The sequence below is a fragment of the Artibeus jamaicensis genome, unplaced genomic scaffold (assembly GCF_021234435.1).
Source record: "Artibeus jamaicensis isolate MK-2021 breed Jamaican fruit bat unplaced genomic scaffold, CSHL_Jam_final contig_1132, whole genome shotgun sequence".
Classification (NCBI taxonomy): Eukaryota; Metazoa; Chordata; class Mammalia; order Chiroptera; family Phyllostomidae; genus Artibeus; species Artibeus jamaicensis.
In genome coordinates this window covers 8576379-8597584 of record NW_026521221.1, presented here as the reverse complement: position 1 = coordinate 8597584, position 21206 = coordinate 8576379, and the positions used below count along the sequence as shown (strand labels likewise).

General features: G+C 43.3%; 1 protein-coding gene across 4 annotated transcripts in view; it reads right to left on the bottom strand.

The window, feature by feature from the left end:
- Positions 1–21206, bottom strand: part of CAPN3 (calpain 3) — a 45689-nt gene that overhangs the window by 15542 nt on the left and 8941 nt on the right. For 3 of the 4 annotated variants that reach the window (XM_037161746.2, XM_037161747.2, XM_037161748.2), the window contains exons 2-7: positions 6716–6785; positions 4932–5050; positions 3291–3424; positions 2458–2626; positions 1507–1650; positions 549–632 (exon numbers count right to left, since the gene is read on the bottom strand). In XM_037161746.2, the coding sequence (XP_037017641.2) occupies positions 549–632; positions 1507–1650; positions 2458–2626; positions 3291–3424; positions 4932–5050; positions 6716–6785 (720 nt within the window). The remainder of the gene's footprint in view (positions 1–548; positions 633–1506; positions 1651–2457; positions 2627–3290; positions 3425–4931; positions 5051–6715; positions 6786–21206) is intronic. The other variant, XM_037161749.2, reaches the window with a different exon arrangement.

The window sequence follows — 21206 nt, the reverse complement described above, 5'->3', positions numbered from 1 at the left end:
CGAGCTGTCTGTGTGTGCGTTAGGAAAAACACCCTGCTGGCTGGGGAACTACAGACACGTGTGCCCTCCAGATGGACTAATCAGGAGCACGGCGCGCCTCCCTCCAGCCTGCTGGGCCTTGCTCCAGATGACTGTCCTCTCTGTCCACCCCCGAGTACAGGGCACAACTGCATGAAGCACGTGCTGGGGGATCTGACAAGGTTCCCGTCTCTGACGTGACCCAGTAAAAGCAAAACAGCAGAACCGTTTGGCACGAGAACCCATGAAATCAACTTCATAAACCCAAAGTGGTTTCCATTTGCTCCTTGGAAATGTTGGGGGGAATGGCTGCCTTTGGCACTGAGAACAAAGATGAACTGAGCACCATCTGGTGGCAAGATCCTCTCCCTCCAACCCCAGGCCAGGCGTCCGGCCTGAGCCTTGAGGGATCACCTGATTGGAGGCAAGCTCTGTAGCCACAAAGGGACACAGAAAGCTAAGTGCTGACCTCAGCTGCTTGACCCAAGTAGCTCCCCAAGTCCCACCCTGCCAAGCCCCAGCAGGCTCACCTCCTCCAGCCCTGTGACAGAGTAGGCATGTCCTTTGACCAGCCCACAGGCCATTCTGGTCTCATACTGAACCGGAACGATTGTCTGTGGAGCGAAAACCAGACAGCCCGTCAGGGCTTGAGAAGCAAGAGTTCTGCCACCTGAGATGAGGTTCGCACTTGTTCATTTTCTGGGTTCTGTGAGGACAAGGACAGCTCCCTGCCCTGAAGGTGTGCCCTGGCCATGAGAAGGCTCTAACATACCATAGGAGACACATAAGGGATATAATTCTTATTAGCACATTAAGAATATAAAGCTAACTAAAAAAAAAAAAAAAGCTGTGTTGCAAAGAGGTACATACAGCATGACAACATGAAAAATAAAGATTTAGATTAAGTGTATGCATAGAAAAAATCTTGGGAGGACATATACTAAAAGTTAATGAACAGCTACTATTTTTAGATGGGGAAAGATGGGTGATTTTTCTTCTGCTTTGCCATGTGGCTCAGTGAGCTTGCAGTGCTTCTGAAAGTGCTAGAATATGAGCTCTGCGAGGGGGCACTTTGCTCTGTTCACTAGCTTGGTGAGCAGAGAGGAGAGGATCTTTTTTTGTTTGCTAGAATAGCTGGCACCTAGTAGGAGCTCAATGCATATGTGTTGAATGAGTAAATAGATGAATTAGAAGAGGAGAAACATTTTTAAATAAATGAAGTCCCTCTTGCCTTTCTTCCTGTTAATTGGCTATCAGAGAAGTGGCCGGGACCACGGAGGAGGAGCTCCCGTCGAGATGCCCTCCAAGTCCTGTCTTTCCCACCCTCTGGAGCCTCGGAGGGGGCGAATTATTCCGACTCAGACCCTGGGAAGGCCTCGGGTGGAGGTCTGTGCGAGGCACTGGCTGTTGAGGGGAGAGTGACACCCACAGGCCTGGGGCACGCGCGTAGGAGGGGCGCTCGTTCCTGACACGTGGAGGTGTACACACCCGGGTCGGTCTGTCATCTGAGCCTGTGGGGAGGAGGTCTGAGTCTCTGAGCAGCGAGTTATCCATATTTCTCACCATCCGCGCAATCAACTCCCCCATTTTCAGCCCGGAAGGAGAGGTTCCATAGGTCATGTTTGTGCCATCCTGGGGCCCAATGGGAAGGGCGGGGGGTGGGGCAGGCAGTCGGGAGGAGGAGAGAGAACAAACAAAGGAGGTGATAAAAAGGGAAGAAGACCAAAGGAAGGGAGGGGTAGACAACACAAAGAAGGAGAGAGAAACAGCATGAATAAAGAAAAGATGGAGAAAAGTGAGAAAACGGTTCATTTATGGGTGCTTAACGTCAGCTGATCTTGCCAAGCTTTCCTGTCCACTGGAGTACTGGGAGAGGAAGGAGCAATCACCCAGCTTGAGAAAGTACCGAGTCCCACTGAGCAGCCCCCAGGGCAAGCGTGTCTCCCCAAACTCACGCAGCCTGGCCAGTCTGCAGTCTCCTCACCCAGTGCTGGTTCAAACCACGCTGCTGCACCGAGAGGAGACTGCAGCCTGAGCTTCTCCCAGACTGCAAGACGAGGCCCAGGCCCTGCCTGTGAGATGTGATCACAGCCTGGTGACTGAGAGGCTTTCTTAGGGCACCATGGGCTCCGGTCCACAGCCAGGGGGCGTGGGGGCATGCTGGGCCTGAGCAGTCCCCGCCGCAGAGGCCCACACCACCGTGGACCTCTGGACCTGTTCCTAGTGTTCTAGGGCTTGGTGTGTCCTTGCCCTCTCTCTTTACTGAAAACCCCCAGGAACTCTTCTACCTTGAGACATTCTCAGTTTTCAAAGTTGAGAACCAGTTCCTGCTTCCTAAAACAGAACATTCGCCCTGTCCCAGAGGAGAACCCTCATCACTGGGTAAGGCTTTCCGACATCCGGCTGCTTCCTGCCCTGCCGCCCGTACCCCGGACTCACATCAATGGAGCAGCCCATGAGGGAGCCTCTCTCGATGGCTTTCTTCATGATCTTGTACATGTCTCTGGGAGCATCCTTGATCTCAAAAAACTCCGTCACCCCTCCTGTGAAGTCCTCCATGGCCTCTGTAGTGTTCCCACCTTTCAGAGCTTCGTAGGAACCGTGGAGCCTTGAAGAGAGGGTGGAGACCAGTCTGGGCACAGGTTTCCAGGGAACATGACCCAGGCGCCACTGCCACCAGAGCCTTACTCTTGGGTCCTGTGATGTTGTCCCATCAGCTCTCCAATGCCCTCGTAAGCTAATGGGCCAGTGCCATGATTCCCCTTCCTCGCAAAGGGGAAACTGAGCCCCAGAGGCAAAGTGACTCACCCCAAGCCACAGAGAGCCTGTGCACTGGGACTGGAAACTAGCTATCCCTGCTCCCTGATAGTTCTCTGTCTGTTATACCCTGAACCCCGAGGTAGGGCCTCATGAAAGCCTCAGCATCTCGGGCTGAGACACAAAATGACTTTACTAACAGACTGCAAACTCACGAGGGTAGGCCGAGCGTGACCCTGGAAGCTAAGCTCCAGAGATATAATGCCTGGATCCAGGACTTGTGTCACCGCCGCAAAGACAGAATTAAAGAGCTCACCCTGTGAAGCTAAAGAGCTCCCACACATGTCTTCATTTCTGTTCTTACACATAGTGCTTTCAGTGAGAGCAGTTTACGTCGGGACTTGATCTCCCCTGCGTCGGGTCACAAAGGAGCACGCACACACACGCACAAATACACATGCCTCCTCTCATGAGTGACTTCTAGACTCGCCTCGCATTGGAAAGTGCTGCCTTACTTAGCGTACGCCTTCTCCAGCAGAGCGCTCCAGAACTCGTTGCGGTGGTTGGATTTGGTGAAAACCAGCTGGTCGTTGTACGTCGGCAGGCAGTCGTCAATGACCACGTCCACCCAGTCTCCGTAGCGCCAGAACTGCACGGAAGCACCACCCACAGGTCACCACTGGGCCCGTGTTCCCACCCAGGGTCCCTTAGAGTCTCCTGGACCCCAAAGCAGTCCCATTTCCTCAGCTCTGCGTCTTGGTGCTGGTTTACTCTCTTCTTGTTTGGGGATGTGTGACTGTTTCTCTGACTGGACTGTGAGCTCCTTGAGGGCAGAAAGTGAGTTAGTTACAAACCACTTTGTCTCTTCCACAGAGTCCAGCCCTGGACGGGGGCAGCAGGTGCTCTGCGGATATTCATTCTCAGCTCAGTGAGTCTGGGGTGGGGCCACAGTCCCTGTGGGTACCTCAGCTGATTCGGATATGCAGCCAAGGTTGAGAACCACTGGTCTAGGTGGAGGTGATGTACTGTTCTATGTATTTCTCATGACAAAACGAGGCAGAGATTGCTGCTGAACAAGGATTGACATGGAAGAGAAAGAGCCCAGAACATACTCTGACTGAAGCAGGAAAATTGTCCAATAATTGCAAATCTGATGTTCTTTTCTGACCAACTCAGTTTTAACTGAAGAAAGCCAAATGCAGTTTAACTGTCTTATAATGAATTTTTTCCTCCTTATTGACACAAGAGCAAAAATCTGTCTGGTGTTTGTATTTACATCCCTTTAGATATCAGACCCTCTAAACACCAGAGGGGAATTAGCAGCTTGATGACACAGCGAAGAAAGAAGTTCAGGGCCTGGCCGCCTTGCCCGTGCTCAGACAGACGGCGGCTGGAGCTGACCCTGAACCTGAAGAGAAGACCTTCCTGGGGCCTTTAGTCCTGAGGTACAGGATCAGCAGATACCTTAACCGATGATTTGGGTCAGTCCCAAGATATCTGGAGCCTCCTGGGCTAGAAACAGATGGTGCCTCAGAACCCTGGGATGTGCTGGATCTGCACATATGGAACTCAGTTTGGGGCCAGCACTGCGACTGGGCTCTATGCCGGGACAAGTTGGCTCCAGAAAATGTTCAATGGCTGATTGATTCTGGAACTAAGACTCATTTCTGGGCTGAACCAGAAACCTAGTCCCCAGAACAACCAAACTTTTCTTCCAGAGCACAGAAGAGGTGAGTGATAGAATTGGTAAGAACCTGCCTTAAGCGGAGGCAACTAGACAGGAGTCACAGTTGTAGACGGGGTTTTCTTTACAACCAAAAGGACCACCTGGATTCCCAGGGCTAATATCTCAGGGACTGACTAGAGCAGAGCCTTGAGCAATAACAAAGCAGCCAGCCAGCTGGAGTGGCAAAAATAAACCTACAGGCCAGCAAACAGGATGTCTTGCTCCTTTTCTGGGGCATAGCCAAAGGTGTGTGGGGGGAGTGTGGGGGCAGAAATACACAATGGCTTCCTCACAGACTGGAGCCCTGCAGGGAGTCTCCACCCACAGCCACAGCTGGGAGGGTGGGTGGAACCTTTCTGGAGCCTCGGGGAAGTCAAGCCCAGAAGACCAGTGGTGAGTGGATGGCAGCTGGCCACTGCCATGACCTCACCTGGAAGTGGAAGATCCCCGCATAGTTTTCAGTGAAAGTTTGATCGTGGGGTATGACTCGGAAAAGCAGGTGCTTGTTCAGGGTCAGACAAGCGATGGCTGCGAGAAACCAGCAGTCCCCTGCAGGCAAACACGAGGCACAGGTCAAAGGAGGGGCCTGTACCTCCAGGCGAGAGACCCAATCCCAGGGCTGCTCCACTTCTCTGAAGAGCTGGGTTCAAGTGGTGCTCGCTGACCTACTTGCAGACTCGACTTCATGAAGGTGTGGACCAGGGGAGGGGTCTGGCAGCAGTCCCCTGGCAATGTGATCTGCTCAGTGGGATCACTCACACCTTCCTGAGTGGTTTTCCTGGAGGCTGTTGGCAATTCCTCCAGGAATTGCAACATAAACTCACTTCCTGCTTGGGCTTCAGTGGAGACAGAGTCATGATCGGGTCATTATTCACAACACCTGTGGGAAACCCGCCCTGCCCTGTGTCTGCAAGGTGAGTCCATCTCCCCTTCTGACCCATATGAATCATCAGCCAAACGGGTTTGTAACGTAAGGAGTTTGGCAGCTGCTCTGGAACTGGCCTGCAGGGGGCGCTGAGACATTGCTGATGATGGAATGAGACAGGGACATTTTCTTACTCCTAAACTTCCTTCCTGGTACTGTATGTAGTGGAAGGTGACACTTTGCTGCGTGTGTGTGTGTGTGTGTGTGTGTGTGTGTGTGTGTGTGTGTGTGTGTGTGTGGAGAGAGAGAGAGAGAGAGAGAGAGAGAGAGAGAGAGAGAGAGAGAGAGAAACGCCCCCAAGGGGCACGCCTGGTACACTGACTGTCACAGAACTGCCTTCTAAGTTGAGGCGGGGCTAGGTTGCGGTGTGTAAGGCCTTCATTTTGCTGTGTGGGACGTGAGAGCAACTTTGAGACAGCCCCCTGCCCGCTGGTCCCCCTGAGCAGCCAGCCTGTCCTTGGAAACAGTGTATTGGTTAGCCAGTCCAGATTATTCCTCGCTCCAGGCTCTGCAAGCCACCTTCCCTCAGGTGCGGAACCTAGGTATCCAAAACCTCCTCGGCCTCTCCGTCTGGGACCAAATGAGTCCTATTCCTCTCATTTGGTAGGCGCCTTTTACCCTCAGGTTTTAGGTTGTATCTGTGGATATTCTCTCCAACTTGACTTCACAGAGCTTTCCCGCAGTGCACACCAAAGGTGGTAGGTATGTCCTGAACAAGAGGCAGAGGGAAAAAAACGGTCCAATGGGACAGCCAGGCTGGCCAGACAGACAACTGGATGCTTATCCACAAAGCAAGTGTCGTCCCTATTGAAAGACCCTTCTCATATGGAACTATTATTCTGGGGCAATTTAAACAAGAGTTCAAGTTACGGACACTGTTTTTGGTCGTGCATTTTGTGGAAGATTGTGTGTATATATAGATTCTATGTGCTGGAGGGACATGCTTGGCCTGCAGGTTCAGAGCTGTCGTTAAGGAAGATGGGACGGTCAGAAGCAGGGCGTTTGTCTTGCTGAGCAGGGTGTGGGACTGTTCTTGAGACTCTGGAGGGGCGGCTGTGGAATGAGGTCTACCTCCTGTGACACATGGCAAATGAACTAATGACAAATGTGGGAGGAACAGAAAGGAAACGAAGCAATCACCAGCACATAGAGCAATATTATAACACCTTCTCCCGAAAATTCATTAAAAGCAAAAACAGGTTATTGTCCCTTTACTTCCTGTAAAGGGATCGAACCTTTTTGCCACCCCATGATTATTCAGCTTGATGTGACCCAAGGGATGTTCCTACCTAAATCTCCTTGACAGATGTCGGTTCTGTTGGCCCCACCAATGATAAATCGGGGATTCTCACAAATTTCCTGCAAAACAAAAAGGAAAAAATAGGCAGTCTTAGCTATTATTTACTGGTACTGGCATCGTGTATCAGGAGTATTACACAGACCACTCATTTCAGCCTCCAAAAACATCCTGTGAATCGAATATTATCATTCTCATTTTTCAGGTAAGGCAACCAAGGCTCAGAGATGTTAAGAAACTTGCCCAAGGACACAAAGCCAATAAGAAATACAGGCCAAAAGTATGGCTTCTTCCCCCATTGTTCCACACTGCTCCTTCACACTGACTTGCTGTCTTACTAAGGATGCAACTCCAGAGGGCAGCGTCTTTACTGTCACAGCTTTGGGAAAGGGACAACAGAAAGCACAGCTTTTGTTTTTGTCTTTTCTTATGACAGGAAAAGAAATCTAGGAGGGAAAATAAGCATCTGTCTTCCAAGGTGTGGTAGTAGATATTTAGAGAGTCAGCATGCGCCCCAGGGCCCATGGAACTGGAGAGCTGGGGAGAGCTGGGGAGAGCAGAGAGTGGATTCGGTGTGTGCCCTGCAGGCCTCACCTTCTCTTGGAGGGAGCATTTCTTTACTTAAACTAGCTCAGTGTGGTACCTCTGGCCCCAGCAGTTATGTGTGGCCCAACAGGGGCCAACAGAGGATGCTTTTGTTTGTGTTTGGATGTGCCTTATGTTTTGTTTTTTAACTTTTAAAATTTGAAATCATTTATAGATTCTGTTTTTGACTTCAACACCATTCTCTGCAGCTCTAAGAGGCTTGCACTCCCTGCCACACAGCCTCCTCTCCCTCCCTTGGCCGCCCCCCACCTTCCCTGTCCCAGGCCCATCAAAACAACCCAATACACCCAGCCAGCTGAGGCCCCCTCCTCTCACTCCTAGTAGGAGTTGTCCCTCCCACTAGATGGAAAATCTTGCTTAGACCACGCCACACATTCCTCCCATTGAAAACTCTTAATGCAATGGAAGGATAAACCCAAACCAATAATTTCTTAAAAGGTTACATAGAGGAGGGAGGAAGGGAAGAAAATGATGGAAATACAGATGGAAGTAAAACTCTGAATGTAACTGTTTGAAAATAGTTTGACTTCAGAATCATGTACATTTTTACAGACTTAAAAGTCAATTGTCAAAAAAAGATCACTTTAAAAGGCAGAGTCTATAATGGCCAAAAGCAGTTTGAAGCAAAAGAACCCAACTGCATATCCCGTTGATGACATGACCACACCCATAAAAAGGGTGAGTCCAAGGGACTTAAAAATGTAACATTTTGACTGTATACCACTTTTGGGTTATATCCTAAGGAAAAAAACCAAAACCATGATAATATAAACCATAAGAAATAATAATAATAATAATACCCTTTGCGACAGCATAAATGGAACTGGAGAGCATTATGCTAAGTGAAATAAGCCAGGTGGTGAAAGACAAATACCAAATGATCTCACCTTTAACTGGAACCTAATCAACAAAAGAAAAAAAGCAAGCAAAATATAGCCAGTGACATTGAAATTAATAACAATCTGACAGTAACCAGAGAAGTGAGGGGAGGGGATAATGGGGGGTTAGGGTTTTCAGGAACTACTATAAAGGACATGTGGCCAAAACCAAGGGGGAGGGTGGAAGCAAGGGAGGGAGGTGGGTTTGGTTGGGGTGGGGGAGTGGTGGGGGGAAAATGCAGACAACTGTAATTGAACAACAATAAAATAATTTAAAATTTTTTTCATTCAGAACTAAAAAAAGAAAAAATAAAAATGAAATAATAATAATATTGTTCTTATTTCAAAACTTTGATATGTATATTACAGGATAAAGTAAATAAGAACTTGTGTTAATGTTAGGAACCAACCTTGTTTTTATTGTAAAAAAGTATGTAAAATTATAAAATTGAATAATATAAGTAACAATCCTACAATGTTAAATTGAAATGAATATAAAACTTATGATTTATTTTTTGTCTCTTTAAAAAACATTTCCTATCTCTCTTCACTAAAAAAAAAAAACAACAGATACAAAATCAAAACCAAGAAGCAATAACAATCTTGTGAGCTTCCCATCGGGAAGGCAGCATGGATAAAGACGTCTCATCTCTTTGCAGAACTACATCAGAATTACAGCGAAACTATAGTGCAACCATCATTCAGAACTATCTGAAATTGAGCTGAATGGAAGTCCTACAACTATGGAATTAAAGAAGAAACCACATCAAGATGGTAGGAGGAGCAAAGATGCTGAATGGGTTTGTCCCACACCCATGAGCGGTGGATAAAAGTTGGGAGAGATATCTCAGGAGCCAGGGGTCCCAGCCCCATGCCAGGCCCCACAGCCCAAGATTCCAGTACCAAGGAAGATAAGTGTCTGTAAGTTCTGGCTGTAAAAACCAGTGAGGATTGAGAATATGGAAAACAGAAACTTCTGGAGTCCTAGGAACTTCCTCTTAAAGGGCCCAAGCACAGACTCACTTAGACTCACTCCCTGTGAGCTCCAGAATGGGGGCAACAGATTGGAGGGCATCAAAGACATACAAGGCGGAGATGAGTTGTGTAGCCTCAGGGTGAGATGTGGGCAGCAGCTTTCTCCCAGACAGGGATGCTGGTGGTGGCCATTTTTCCTTTTCTGAGTCCTCCCCAACACAGAGCCATAGAGCCAGCAGGTGGGCACCATATCTGAGGCTCCAACAACTTGGTTCACACTGTTTGTCCCGCCCTGATGATTCCCTGAGGCCCAACCCCACCCAAATTTCAGGCCCACCAAATCTGTTTCCAGTATTTTTTCTATATGAATGGCTTGTCTTGGCCACTGCTTCAGATTTTCCTAAATTTTCTCAAACAAGCAGCATCTGGCTTCAGCAATCCTCATACCTCATGCTAAGTTGCCCCAGGCCTGGCACTGGCAACAGCTGGCTTTACTTCACAGCTTGGCCCTGCCTGAACACCTCTAAGAGCAGCACAAGTAGCAGCTATCTGCTGATTGCTTGTAGCTTATGCTGTGTGACACTGGACAGACACAGGTCGTGGCTGACCTTGTACATGCCAACAGCGGTCAAGGCTCAACTACAACAGGAAGGATGTACACAGCCCACATGGTGGGCACACCTTCAGTACCCAGCTTGGGTAATAGGGGGAGGCTGTGCCACTGGACACTATAGGACATTTACTATATTAATCCACTCTACCAAGCCAGGGAGACGTAGTAGCTCTACCCAGTACACAGAAACAAACACCGGGAGGCTCCCAAAATGAGGAGACAAAGAAACGTGGCTCAAATGAAAGAAAATAACAAAACTCCAAAAAAGAACTAAACAAAATGGAGACAAGCAAACTACTAGAGGCAGAATTATAAACACTGGTTATAAGTATGCTCAATGAACTTAGTGAGAACCTCAGCAGAGGTCCACTAAGTTCCAAAAATATCCACTCAGAAACAAAGGATACACTAACTGAAATAAAGAATGATTACAGGGAATCAACAGTAGAGTGGATAAAGCTGAGAATCAATTTGGAATATAAGGAAGCAAAAAACAACCAATCAGAACAGCAAGAAGAAAAGAATCTAAAAAATGAGGGTGGTACAAGGAGCCTCTGGGACAACTTCAGGTGTATCAGTATTTGTGTTATGGGGGTGGCAGAAGGAAAAGAGAGAAAGCAAGAAATGAAGGGGGGGAAGGGAGATGATGTTCCTGTCAACCAAGCCATCTCACCAGGTATTTTTTCAATACCTTCATCATTAAAATATTTAAATTTTAGAGATAGAGGGGAAGGGTAGAAAAGAGAGAGGGAGAGAAACATCAGTGTAAGAGGGAAACATTAGTTGGTTGCCTCTCATATGTGCCTCAATTAGCGATTGACCCCATAACCCCGGCATGTGCACTGACCAGAAGCTGAACCCACAACCTTTCTGTCCAAGGGAAAATACTTCGACCAACTAAGCCATACCAGCCAGGACATCATTAAAATATTTTGAACATACAACCCTAGGTAAGTATTCTTGTAAGTTTTAAGTTTTATTAATGTATATTGCCCAAACGTATAATGTACATTATAAAATAAACAAAAACATACATTTAAAAGGATAGTCTACAATAGATATATGTAGCAAACTTTTGGTCGAGAACTTTCCAAACTCAGTGACAGTTACCAAACCACAGATCCATGACAAAGCATCAAGCAGAGTAAATACCAGTAAAACAAAACAAAACTATACTTAGGCGCATCATATTCAAACTTCAAATAATCAAATACAAAGAAAAAATCTTAAAAGAAGCCAAGAGGGGAAAATAAAAACCTTTCCTTTTGAGAAACAAAGATAAAAATTGCAGCAGACTTGTCTTCAGAAACTATACAAGTGAGGAAAATTGGATTGACACATTTAAATTGTTGAAAAACAGCCCTGGTTGGTATAGCTCAGTGGGTTGAGTGTGGACTGCAAACCAAAGGGTCACTGGTTTGATTCCCAGTCAGGGCACGTGCCTGGGCTGCAGGCCAGGTCCCCAGTGGGGGCCATGTGAGAGGCAATCACACATTTATGTCTCTCCCCTTTCTTACTTCCTCCCTCCCTTCTCTCTAAAAATAAATAAATGAAACCTTCTAGAAAAAAAGAAAGAAAAACTCACCAACTTAGAACTCTATATGCAGAGTGATTATGATTCAAAACCAAGGGGAATAAACTCCCAGACACATAAAATCAGTGGCAATTCATTGCCAGCAGACTTGCCTTGCAAGAAATGTTTTAAAAGTTCTTCAGGGAGAAGGAAAATGACGTAGGTCAGAAACGCAGATCTACATATAGGAAGAGCATCAGAAAAGGAAAAAATTCAGGTAAAATAAAACTTTTATTTTTCTTATTCTTAATCTAAAAATAACTTTGTTTAAAGTAATAATAATAACAACAGTGAATTGAGTAATAGCATATGGATTAGTAAAATTAATGACAGTAATAATATAAAGGAAGGAAGGGTAGAATGGGAATTTTCTATTATAAGGTATTAGACTATATGTATATAATGATGTAGTGTTATTTGGAGGTGTAATTAGATTAGTATTAAGTGTGCATTGGAAACTCTGACCATTAACATTTAAAACAAGAAGTATTATTGATCAGAGAGGAGATAAGTGGAATTACCATATATAAAATACTCAGATAAACCAGAGAAGGAAGGAAAGGGAGGAAACAGAACAACTGCAACAAATAGAAAGCAATTACCAACACGGTAGATATTCATCCAATTATATGATAATCACTAAAATGTTAATGGTCTAAATACATCAATTAAAAGATAAATATTGTGAGGATGAATTTTTTAAAGGCTCAACTGTATGTTGTCTATAAGAAAGTCACTTTAAATGCAAAGAGGCAGATAGCTAGAGAAAGATATACTGTGCTTTCACTAATCAAAAGAAAGCTGGAATATTAATTTCGGACAAAGCAGATTTCATAACAAGAAAAATGATCAGAGATAAAGAGTGCACTACATAATGATAAAGGAGTCATTTCTCCAAGAAAGCAAACAGTCCCAAAATGGGTGCACCTGACAGCAGAGTATTTAAAGGACATGAGGCAAAAAGTGACATTTCTGAAAGGAGGAATGGATTAATCTAGTATTATAGTTAGAGACTCTAACACCTTTCTCTCAGTAATTATAGATTAAACAGGCAGAAAATCAGTAAGAACATAGCTGACCGGAGCAGCTCTATCAATCAACTCGATCTGATTGACATTTATTGAAAGCTTCATTCAACAGCAGGAAAACACACATTCTTCTCAAAACCACATGAAAGAATAGACCACATTCTGGGCCATGAAACAAACCTCAATATGAACAATAAGAATCATACTAAGTATATTTTCAGACCACAGTGGAATAAAAGTAGAAATCAATAAGATAACTGGAAAATCTCAAACTATTTAGCAATTGAACAACATACTTTTAAATGACACATGGATCAAAAAAGAAGTGTCAAGAAATTCCTTTGTCTATCAGCTGAGAAGGGCAATGGCAATGGCACCCCAGAAGTGATGAGCACACCTACCACTCTGAGCTTGGTTGCTAATAACTATTTTCCAATAACAGGTATCAGGGCTCCTTGGGGAAATGGTTGATTCTAGGACTGCGGCAGGAAATACATAAAATGAGCCTGGAGCATCTTATAGCGTCAGAAAGTATGAAAGTACTCAAAGCAAAGAAACCTCACTGCAATAAGGATATGTCGAAGGGACAGAAGTCAACCAAAAGAACTCCCAATGGCTAAAACTGAAACCATTAGAGCAAGAAACAAAGTAATGTTTGATTATAATGATTATAACACAAAATACAAAATAAATATCCATGAGTCCACATTGAAATAAACAAGCGATTGAATAAATAAATACAGAGAACAAAGTTCCCATGCAGAATTCTCAATACTTTATGCAGATAAAGGCGGGTAGAACATAACTCTCACTTCTTACATGTGGGCTTATATGACATTCTTCCCAAGAGTATAGCATGGAAAAGGAAAAAAATGTAACTTCATGGTAGAGAAAAATAAACACTGCTTCAGCCAGTCATCAAGGTCAATGGTGATAGACAGGTTGACAGTCTACACAATGGGAGGTAAATAGCACTTTACCTCTGTGGTCTTCTTCTCCCACACCCATCAGCCCAGCCTGGTCAGGAGAAAACCAGCAGGAACATGCGAACTGAGGGGTATTATACAAAATACTTGACCAGTACTCAAAGCTCCCAAGGTCATCGAAACCAAGGAAAGTCTTGGAAATGATTACAACCAAGAGAAGGATAAGGAGACGTTATTACTAAATGCGATGTCATCTCCTAGATGGAATCATGAAACAGAAAGGGGGTGTTAAGTAAAAACAAAGGAGATCTAAATAAAGTGTGGACTTCAGATAAGAATAATGTATCAGACTTCTGGGCAAGAAGGGGCTGGAAAGAAGTATTCCAAGTCATGAAATCCAAAGATCTACATCCAAGATTGACCTATCCAGCAAAGCTTTCATTTAGAATGGAAGGGCAGATAAAGTGCTTCTCAGATAAGATCAAATTCAAGGAATTCATCATCACCAAGCCCTTATTATACAAAATGTTAAAGGGACTTACCTAAGAAAAAGAAGATAAAAAAGATGAACAGTGAAAAGACAGCAAACTCACAGTTATTAACAACCACACCTAAAACAAAATCAAACTAAGAGGACAGCTAGATCAGGAGTGAACCGTAGAAATGAAGATCATATGGAGGGTTAGCAACAGAGGAGTGGGAGAAGGAGAAGGGAGGATAAGGTACAGAAAATAAGTAGCATAGACAGTAGGTAGAAAATAGATAGGGGGGAGGGCAAGAATAGTAGGGGAAATATAAAATCTAAACTTGAGACGTGTGGTCATAAACTAAAGGGGGGAATGGTGAGGGAGGGGTATGCAGGGTATAGAGGGGAATGAAGGGGGGAAATAGAACAACTGTAATGGCATAATCAATAAAATATATTTAAAAAAAGAATAATGTATCTGTTTTGATTAGTTCATTGTAGCAAATGTACAGGAGTAATTTAAAATATTAATAATAGGAAAAATGGATGCAAGGTATATAGAAACTCTTTGTACTAACTTCACCAGTTTTCTCTAAATCTAAAACCATCCTAAAATCAAAAAGTTTATTTAAAACACAGCTGGTCCAAATACTTTTCCATCTGCTCTAGTGCATCAGCTTGCAGACCCACTGGGATGCACACACCCCACAAAGTTCCCATGCAGCCCACCTTGGAGCCCACTGGTTTAGACAGTCCTGTGCCTGCTTTAAACACAGTGAACATTTTTGGGGTTGTCAGTGCCTCTGTGTGGGGAGAAGCTCTGGTCCTGTACATCCCCAGGTACTTGGATCCATTCAGTGAGAATCAGTGGGCTTCTCAGCTGCACAATCAGGTGTCTTTGGGCAAACTGCTTCTCCCTGAAAGGAGTCTGGCTGGACCTCTCTGCTTAAACAGCAGTGACATATCATCAATGATCCAGCCTTTTGTGAAAGGTTTAAAAGGCAAGTCTCCAGCCTCCTGTTTCTTAACTGTTCACTGTCTTCCACAGAATTCTCCTTGAAACTGTGAGCCTTAGTATATAATTAATCCCACTTTCTGAAAAGATACTTGCTCTCAAGAAGAGACTTGATAATCAATTATGCTTACTACTTTACTATAAATTTAAGCCAGTGCATTAGCTCTCTTGAAAATATTTAGTCTCAGGGACCTAAAAAATATTATGATAATTTCTAGTTCAAGCATAGAAAATAACAGCAGTTCCAGGCGGAAGCAGGAAGGCATTCTGAGGGCACATGGATAGGATCACCTTGGTAAGCCACCTGCTCAGAGTGGGGGTCCGTGCATGGATCCAGGCTCTGCAGCACTTGAGCTCCTGTCCCCGGGAGCTGTCTTGTGAAGCCTCACATCTCCCATCCCTACCTTTGGCCTTTTCCACGTGATAGCCTTCATCTTGGTTTTCTGGCTCAGCTCATGGGAGCCCAGGGCCTGCACGCTGGCTGGGAAAACATGGTCTTCAAAGAGGCACTTCTGAGCCAGGCACTGTTGCTTGAGAATGACAAAATCCTGCCCCTCAAACTTGAGGGGCTGCGTGACAGAGCCCTCTCCATTTCTCCTGTCCCTCTCTCGAATCACACGGTCACAGAAGAATCCTGGCAGCATGTAGGGCATGGTGACTGCTCAGGAAGTGGAGCTGGGCCTTTATTGTGACGTCTGTCCCGCTGTACCCCTGGTCCAGGCCTAATCCCCTTGTGAATGGGTCGGAGCCTATATAGCTCCTCCACCCTTGGCAACGTGATGCAAATGAACGCAGCCCAGAGAGAGGCTGTGGTCAGAGTCAGCAGCTTTGGCTGGAGGCCCCTGAGCCCACGGTCAAGGGGCCACACCATGCCAGTCAGAGAGGGAGTCAGCCAGGGTAGTGAAGGGCCTGGGACAGCCCCAGGACAGGCCACAATGGTCTGTAGACCTTTAGGATACCTCCGTCAGCCTTGCTGGGATTCTTTCTTTAAAAAGCGAAAATATAATTACAGAGAGGTTTGCCCTGCCTCAGCAAAAGTCATTCATGCCTTTGACACTGGTGGCCAATGGGATATAGCATGGGGCCTTCAAACATGCTGTATGCACTAATCCTATACAGACTGCTGAATGCATAGAAGGAATCTGCTCCAAGCCTTTGTCTGCGGTTAATGAAGCCTTCATTCTCCTGACATCCCTGACCCATCGCCCCAGTGGCCTTGCCTAGCCATTTAGGGGCTCTAAGCTGTTAGAGGTACCCAGAGGGTAGGTGACTCAACCTCAAATAAAAGTGCCCATCAGAGTGGGACCCAGTGGCAGCAAACAGACAACCACGGTTGCAAATGCAGGGTCTGTGAGGCAGAGAATGGGATGGGTGGGGAAGCAGGGTACATGTGTGTCAGAATTACATTCACAAGAAAGCTCAGCTTTTTTGAAGTTTCAGCCGGCATAAATGGGCAACTCTGGTGTGAGAGCAGGAAGCTGGTGCAGGTGGAACCTCGGTGCTGGCAGCCCGCCCACTGGAGGAGGCAGTCTCCACCCCCACTCGTGGGCTCCTGTCAGCCTTTGTCTACTCTGCGCTTCTCAAAGTGTGGTCATTGCACAACCAACATCAGAATCACTTGGACATCAGTTTAAAGTGCAGACTCCCAGGGCTGCTCTCAGACCTAAGGATTCAAATATTCCTGGTAGGAGTCTGGGACTTCGCAATTTAAATAAGCCCACTCTTACATCTGCTGGAGCCAGGAACCCTGTCTTTAGCATCACAGTTTACCATGATAGCCCCAAATAATTTTTGAGGTCAGTTCTTTTAAGAAACAACACTTTGTTCAATTTGTACATGAACAAAGTTTTTAAAAATCAGAAGTACGAAAGTACATAGAAGAATAGCAGTTTCTTGCCCTGCAAACCCCTCCCCTCAGAGATGACCACTTTCAATTCTTTTAGCTCATTCTTCTGGCATTACTGCTATATTTTTAAATACAATAATATGCTTACATTATTACCTTTTAATTGATTATTTTTAGAAAGTATCAGTAGAGTTCCTATTTTGCTGAATAAGACTGAGGCCTCTCACATTATACTGTGTCTACCATCTTCCCCACCATGGGCATATCATAACTTTTGGTAAAATTAAAATTCAGTATTTACTTTCATATGATTAGAAAAATATCATTCAGTTCTTAGCTAGGTGGTATCCTGTGCTACATTTTCTTTCTGTATAAATGTTTCCTTTCTGATATTCTTTATAATTCTCTTATGTTTCTGTGTATCTATCACTGCTTTTCCCCAGCAATAGCTTTTCCAAAAACTTATGGGATAACTTAGCAGTTCCACTGTTCCCCCGCCAGGGCCTCCCTTGTAACCCCTTCTGGTTCCCCTCCAGGCCTGGAGCAGGTGCCTGGCCCTGACTGTGCCCTGCACCTGGGTGGAATTTCACTTCTAGAATTCTAACCCTTGTTTGGTTTTACTCCTTGACTCTACTGGCGCACAACTGGCACCTTCCTAAGAATGGGCGCATAAGACGTAGACCACCTTAGTCCTTGTCTCTCTAACTCCCTGTCTCTTCTACCTTTGCACTTGATTGAGAATTTTGTCTAGGTATTTTAGGCTGAAAAACAGTTTCCTTCAGAATCTGTAAGGCATTGCCCCCAGTATCTGGTGTTGTTGAGAAATAGGGTGTGTTTCTGATAGATGTTCCTTAGCTATTAGACCCTCTGAAAGCTGTTAGGGTTTCTCCCCTCCTCCCCCAATTCCAAAGCCACATTTATGTGCCTTGGTGTTAGTTTATTTTAAAATTCTTTGTGCTGAGCACTCAGAGACTCCTTTTAAAGTGGGAACCTTTGTCTTTATTTCTGGGATATTCTTATATTATCTTAGATATTTCTGTCCCTTTCAATTTTTTGGAACTCCTGAATATTAGATGTTAAATTTGCTCTAATTGTATTGTACTTTCCTATATTTTCTGTTCTATATTCTAGATTTCTTTGATCTTATATTTTAACCCTGCTATTGAAATTCTAAATTTCAGTTATTAGTCTTCTAGCTTTTTGTTAAGAAAATTTGCAAACTTACAAAACAACTTAAAGAACAGGCCCCCATATAGCCTACCTCTAGAGTCAACAACTGTTAACATTTCGCCATCTTTGTTTTACCTATCTGTAAATATGTATATACAGATTTTATTCTATTTTTTGCTAAACCATTTGAAATAATGTTGTAGGTATTATCACACCTCACACCTCAATACTTGGAGTTGACTTAGGATGCAGCAGGTATCTCCTAAGGACATGACTGCTCTGTAACTGACCATAATGCCATTATCACTAAGAAAGTTAACTATTGTCCTCTAATGTTATCCAAGATCCAAATCCATATACTAATTTCTTAATGTGTTCCCCAAATGCCTTTTATAGCTGCTTTTATTTTTGAACCAGAAATTGATTAAGGTTTACATATTAAAATTTAATAATTCAATAATTAGATTAGGCAATGTTGAAGTGAGAATTAGTGAACTGGAAGCTAGATCAGAAGAAATCACTTAGAATACCACACAGAGAATCAAGGAGATGAGAAATTTTAAAAAAGAAAATAAAAAGGAAGCAAAGAGATTAAGCTAGGTGTGGTATAAAAGCAAGGCAAGTCCAGCACATATCTAACTGGAGTTCTAGGAGAAGGTAATAGAAAATACAGGGAGAATTAATATTCTAAGAGATTTGCTACAATTGTTCAGTAAGTTCAATCTCAGAATCAGGAATCCTAATGAATCCTAAGTAGTAAGACTACAAAGCACTATTTGTTTAGAGACAGCAGAGTCATATTGCAGAATACAACAGGCAGAAGATCGTAAAAGCAGAGGGAAAAGGCATAGGACCTGTTAAGGGATAGCAGCTGTGAAGAATGACTGCTGACTTCAACCCCAGTGTAAAGTAGGAGACAGCAATGGAATGAACCTAGGACTGACTACTCAGGAAAACTATTTCAAGAGTGGGAGCAAACTTCATATAAATAAAAAATGAGAATGTGTACTACAAATAGACCCTCACTAAAGGAACTTCTAAACAATGTACTTTAGGAAAAAGTAAAATTATTCTAGAAGGAAAAGTTGAAAACCCTGAAAGAAACCGTAACCAAAAAAATTGGTAAACACATGTAAATCTAAGCAAATATTGACCATGTTAAACATTATATTATTTTCTAATTTTTGAAGTTGAAAAATGAAGATAGAGCTAAAATTCTGGAAAAACAATGGCACGTTAGGAGAGTATTGCTCAGAGTTAAAGTGCTGTGTGGTTTTCATACTGTTTATAAAGAAAACTGTTGACTACTTCAGGCTGTATGAAGATAATAGCATGCTAACAATTTAGGGCAACTACTGAAAAAACAAATATCCAATAACTTCCAAATGAATAGGAAAGAAAAAAATGAGAGAAAACACTTTTAATCAATTTTAAAAAATGGGAACAAAGAGAGAAAAGGAACATTTAAAAAGCAATACACTGTGAACCAGACAATCGTGGTTCGATTCCCAGTCAGGGCACATGCCTGGGTTGCAGACCAGTTCCCTGCAGGCCAGTTCCCAGCAGGGGACGCACGAAAGGCAACCATACATTGATGTTTCTCTCCCTCTCTCCTTCCCTTCCCCTCTGAAGATAAATAAATAAAATATTTAAAAAAAAGCAATACAAACAGAAAGGCTATGGTATATGATAGAAATAAGTTCAAAATACATCAGTGCTCATAATCAATGTAAATAGACTAAAGTCTTCAGTTAAAAGACAAAGGATTTTAGATTGCCTTTTTGAAAAAAAGATTTATAAATAGTTTCTAATAAACACACCAAAGACATCAGGACAGAAAAGTGTTGGAAGTAAAAGAATAAAAAAAAAATCAAGCAAACACTTGCCCCCAAAGCCTATGTACCCATGTTAATATCCAACAAGACTGACTTTAGAAAAAAAGAGAGAAAAAAGCTTTATTAGAGATAAAAGGTCACTACAAATTCTGAGAAAAATAAATATTACTTCTTTATCAAAAAACTTTTCAAATGATCCCTTGGTTTTTGAAGAGGTTATATCAGTGAATAAAAATCTTCTTTTAAGAAAACACTGGTAAAATTTTACCAAATATTTAAGGAACAGGTACTTTTCATCTTATACAACTTATTTCACAGAACAGAAGAAGGAATATTCCCCACTCATTTTATGAGGCTAGCGTGACCTGAATAACAGAACTCAACAGCACAAGAAAGTGAAATAATAAGCCGGTCTCGCTAATCATACATGCAAAAGCTTACATAAAAGATTTGCAAAACAAAATTTAGTGATGTGTATAAAAGATATGTTTTAAGTGTGGTTTATCCTAAGAATGCAAGGGGGTCAACATCAGAAAACTCTATTAATGTAACTGTTTAAAGGAGGAAAATTACATGAGTTTTTTCAAGTAATGCAGAAAAGGGATTTGATAAAATTCAACAACGATTTATGATTTTAAAATAAATTCTCAGCAAAGCAGGAATAGAAGGGGAACTGTTTGTGGTTTTTTAAAAAGATTTTATTTATTAATTTTTAGAGAGAGGGGAAGGAAGGGAGAGAAAGAGAGGGAGAGAAACATCAATGTGTGGTTGCCTCTTGTGCACCTCCTACTGGGGACCTGGCCAGCAACCTAGGCATGTGCCCTGACTGGGAATCAAACCAGCAGTACTTTGGTTGGCAGGCTGGCACTCAATCAATTGAGCCACACCAACCTGGGTGAGGGAGAACTTCTTAATAAAAGGTATATCTACAGTAAGTCTATTCAACAGTTAAACATTAAGAATATTCCTTTTAAATTTGGAAATCAAAGATTCCTGTTAGCTCCTTTATTATTAACAGAATGCTGGTACATTCTATTATGAACTAGCATTTAACTAGTACAGTAAGATAAGAATTAAGCTGATGAATACTGTTGTGCACAATGTACTAGGCAGATCACCTAATTATAGAAACAGGGTTTACAGACCAATAACTTGGGATCTGCAATCAAATTATTAGAATTACTAAGAATTTATAATACATAAGTCAAATGAATGTTTATGCTGGAGAAATCAAGTGCAATTTTAAAGAGAGATGCCATTTATAAAATAACAACAACAACAAAAGATGTCTAGAAATAAATCTGACAAAGGATATTCAAGACCGTTACAGTGAAAAAATTTTTAAAAACTTGAAAGAAACATGAAAGAGATCTGGCTAAAGGGAGAGACATTCCTTCTTCACGGATAGGAACACACAATATTGTCGAGATGTGCATTCTTCCATATCGATTCAATGCAATCTTAATGAAGATCCCCACAGGATTGTGTGCGGAACTCAGCACTATGACTCTAAAGTTTAAATGCAAGGACAAAGAGGCATATATCGTTAAAA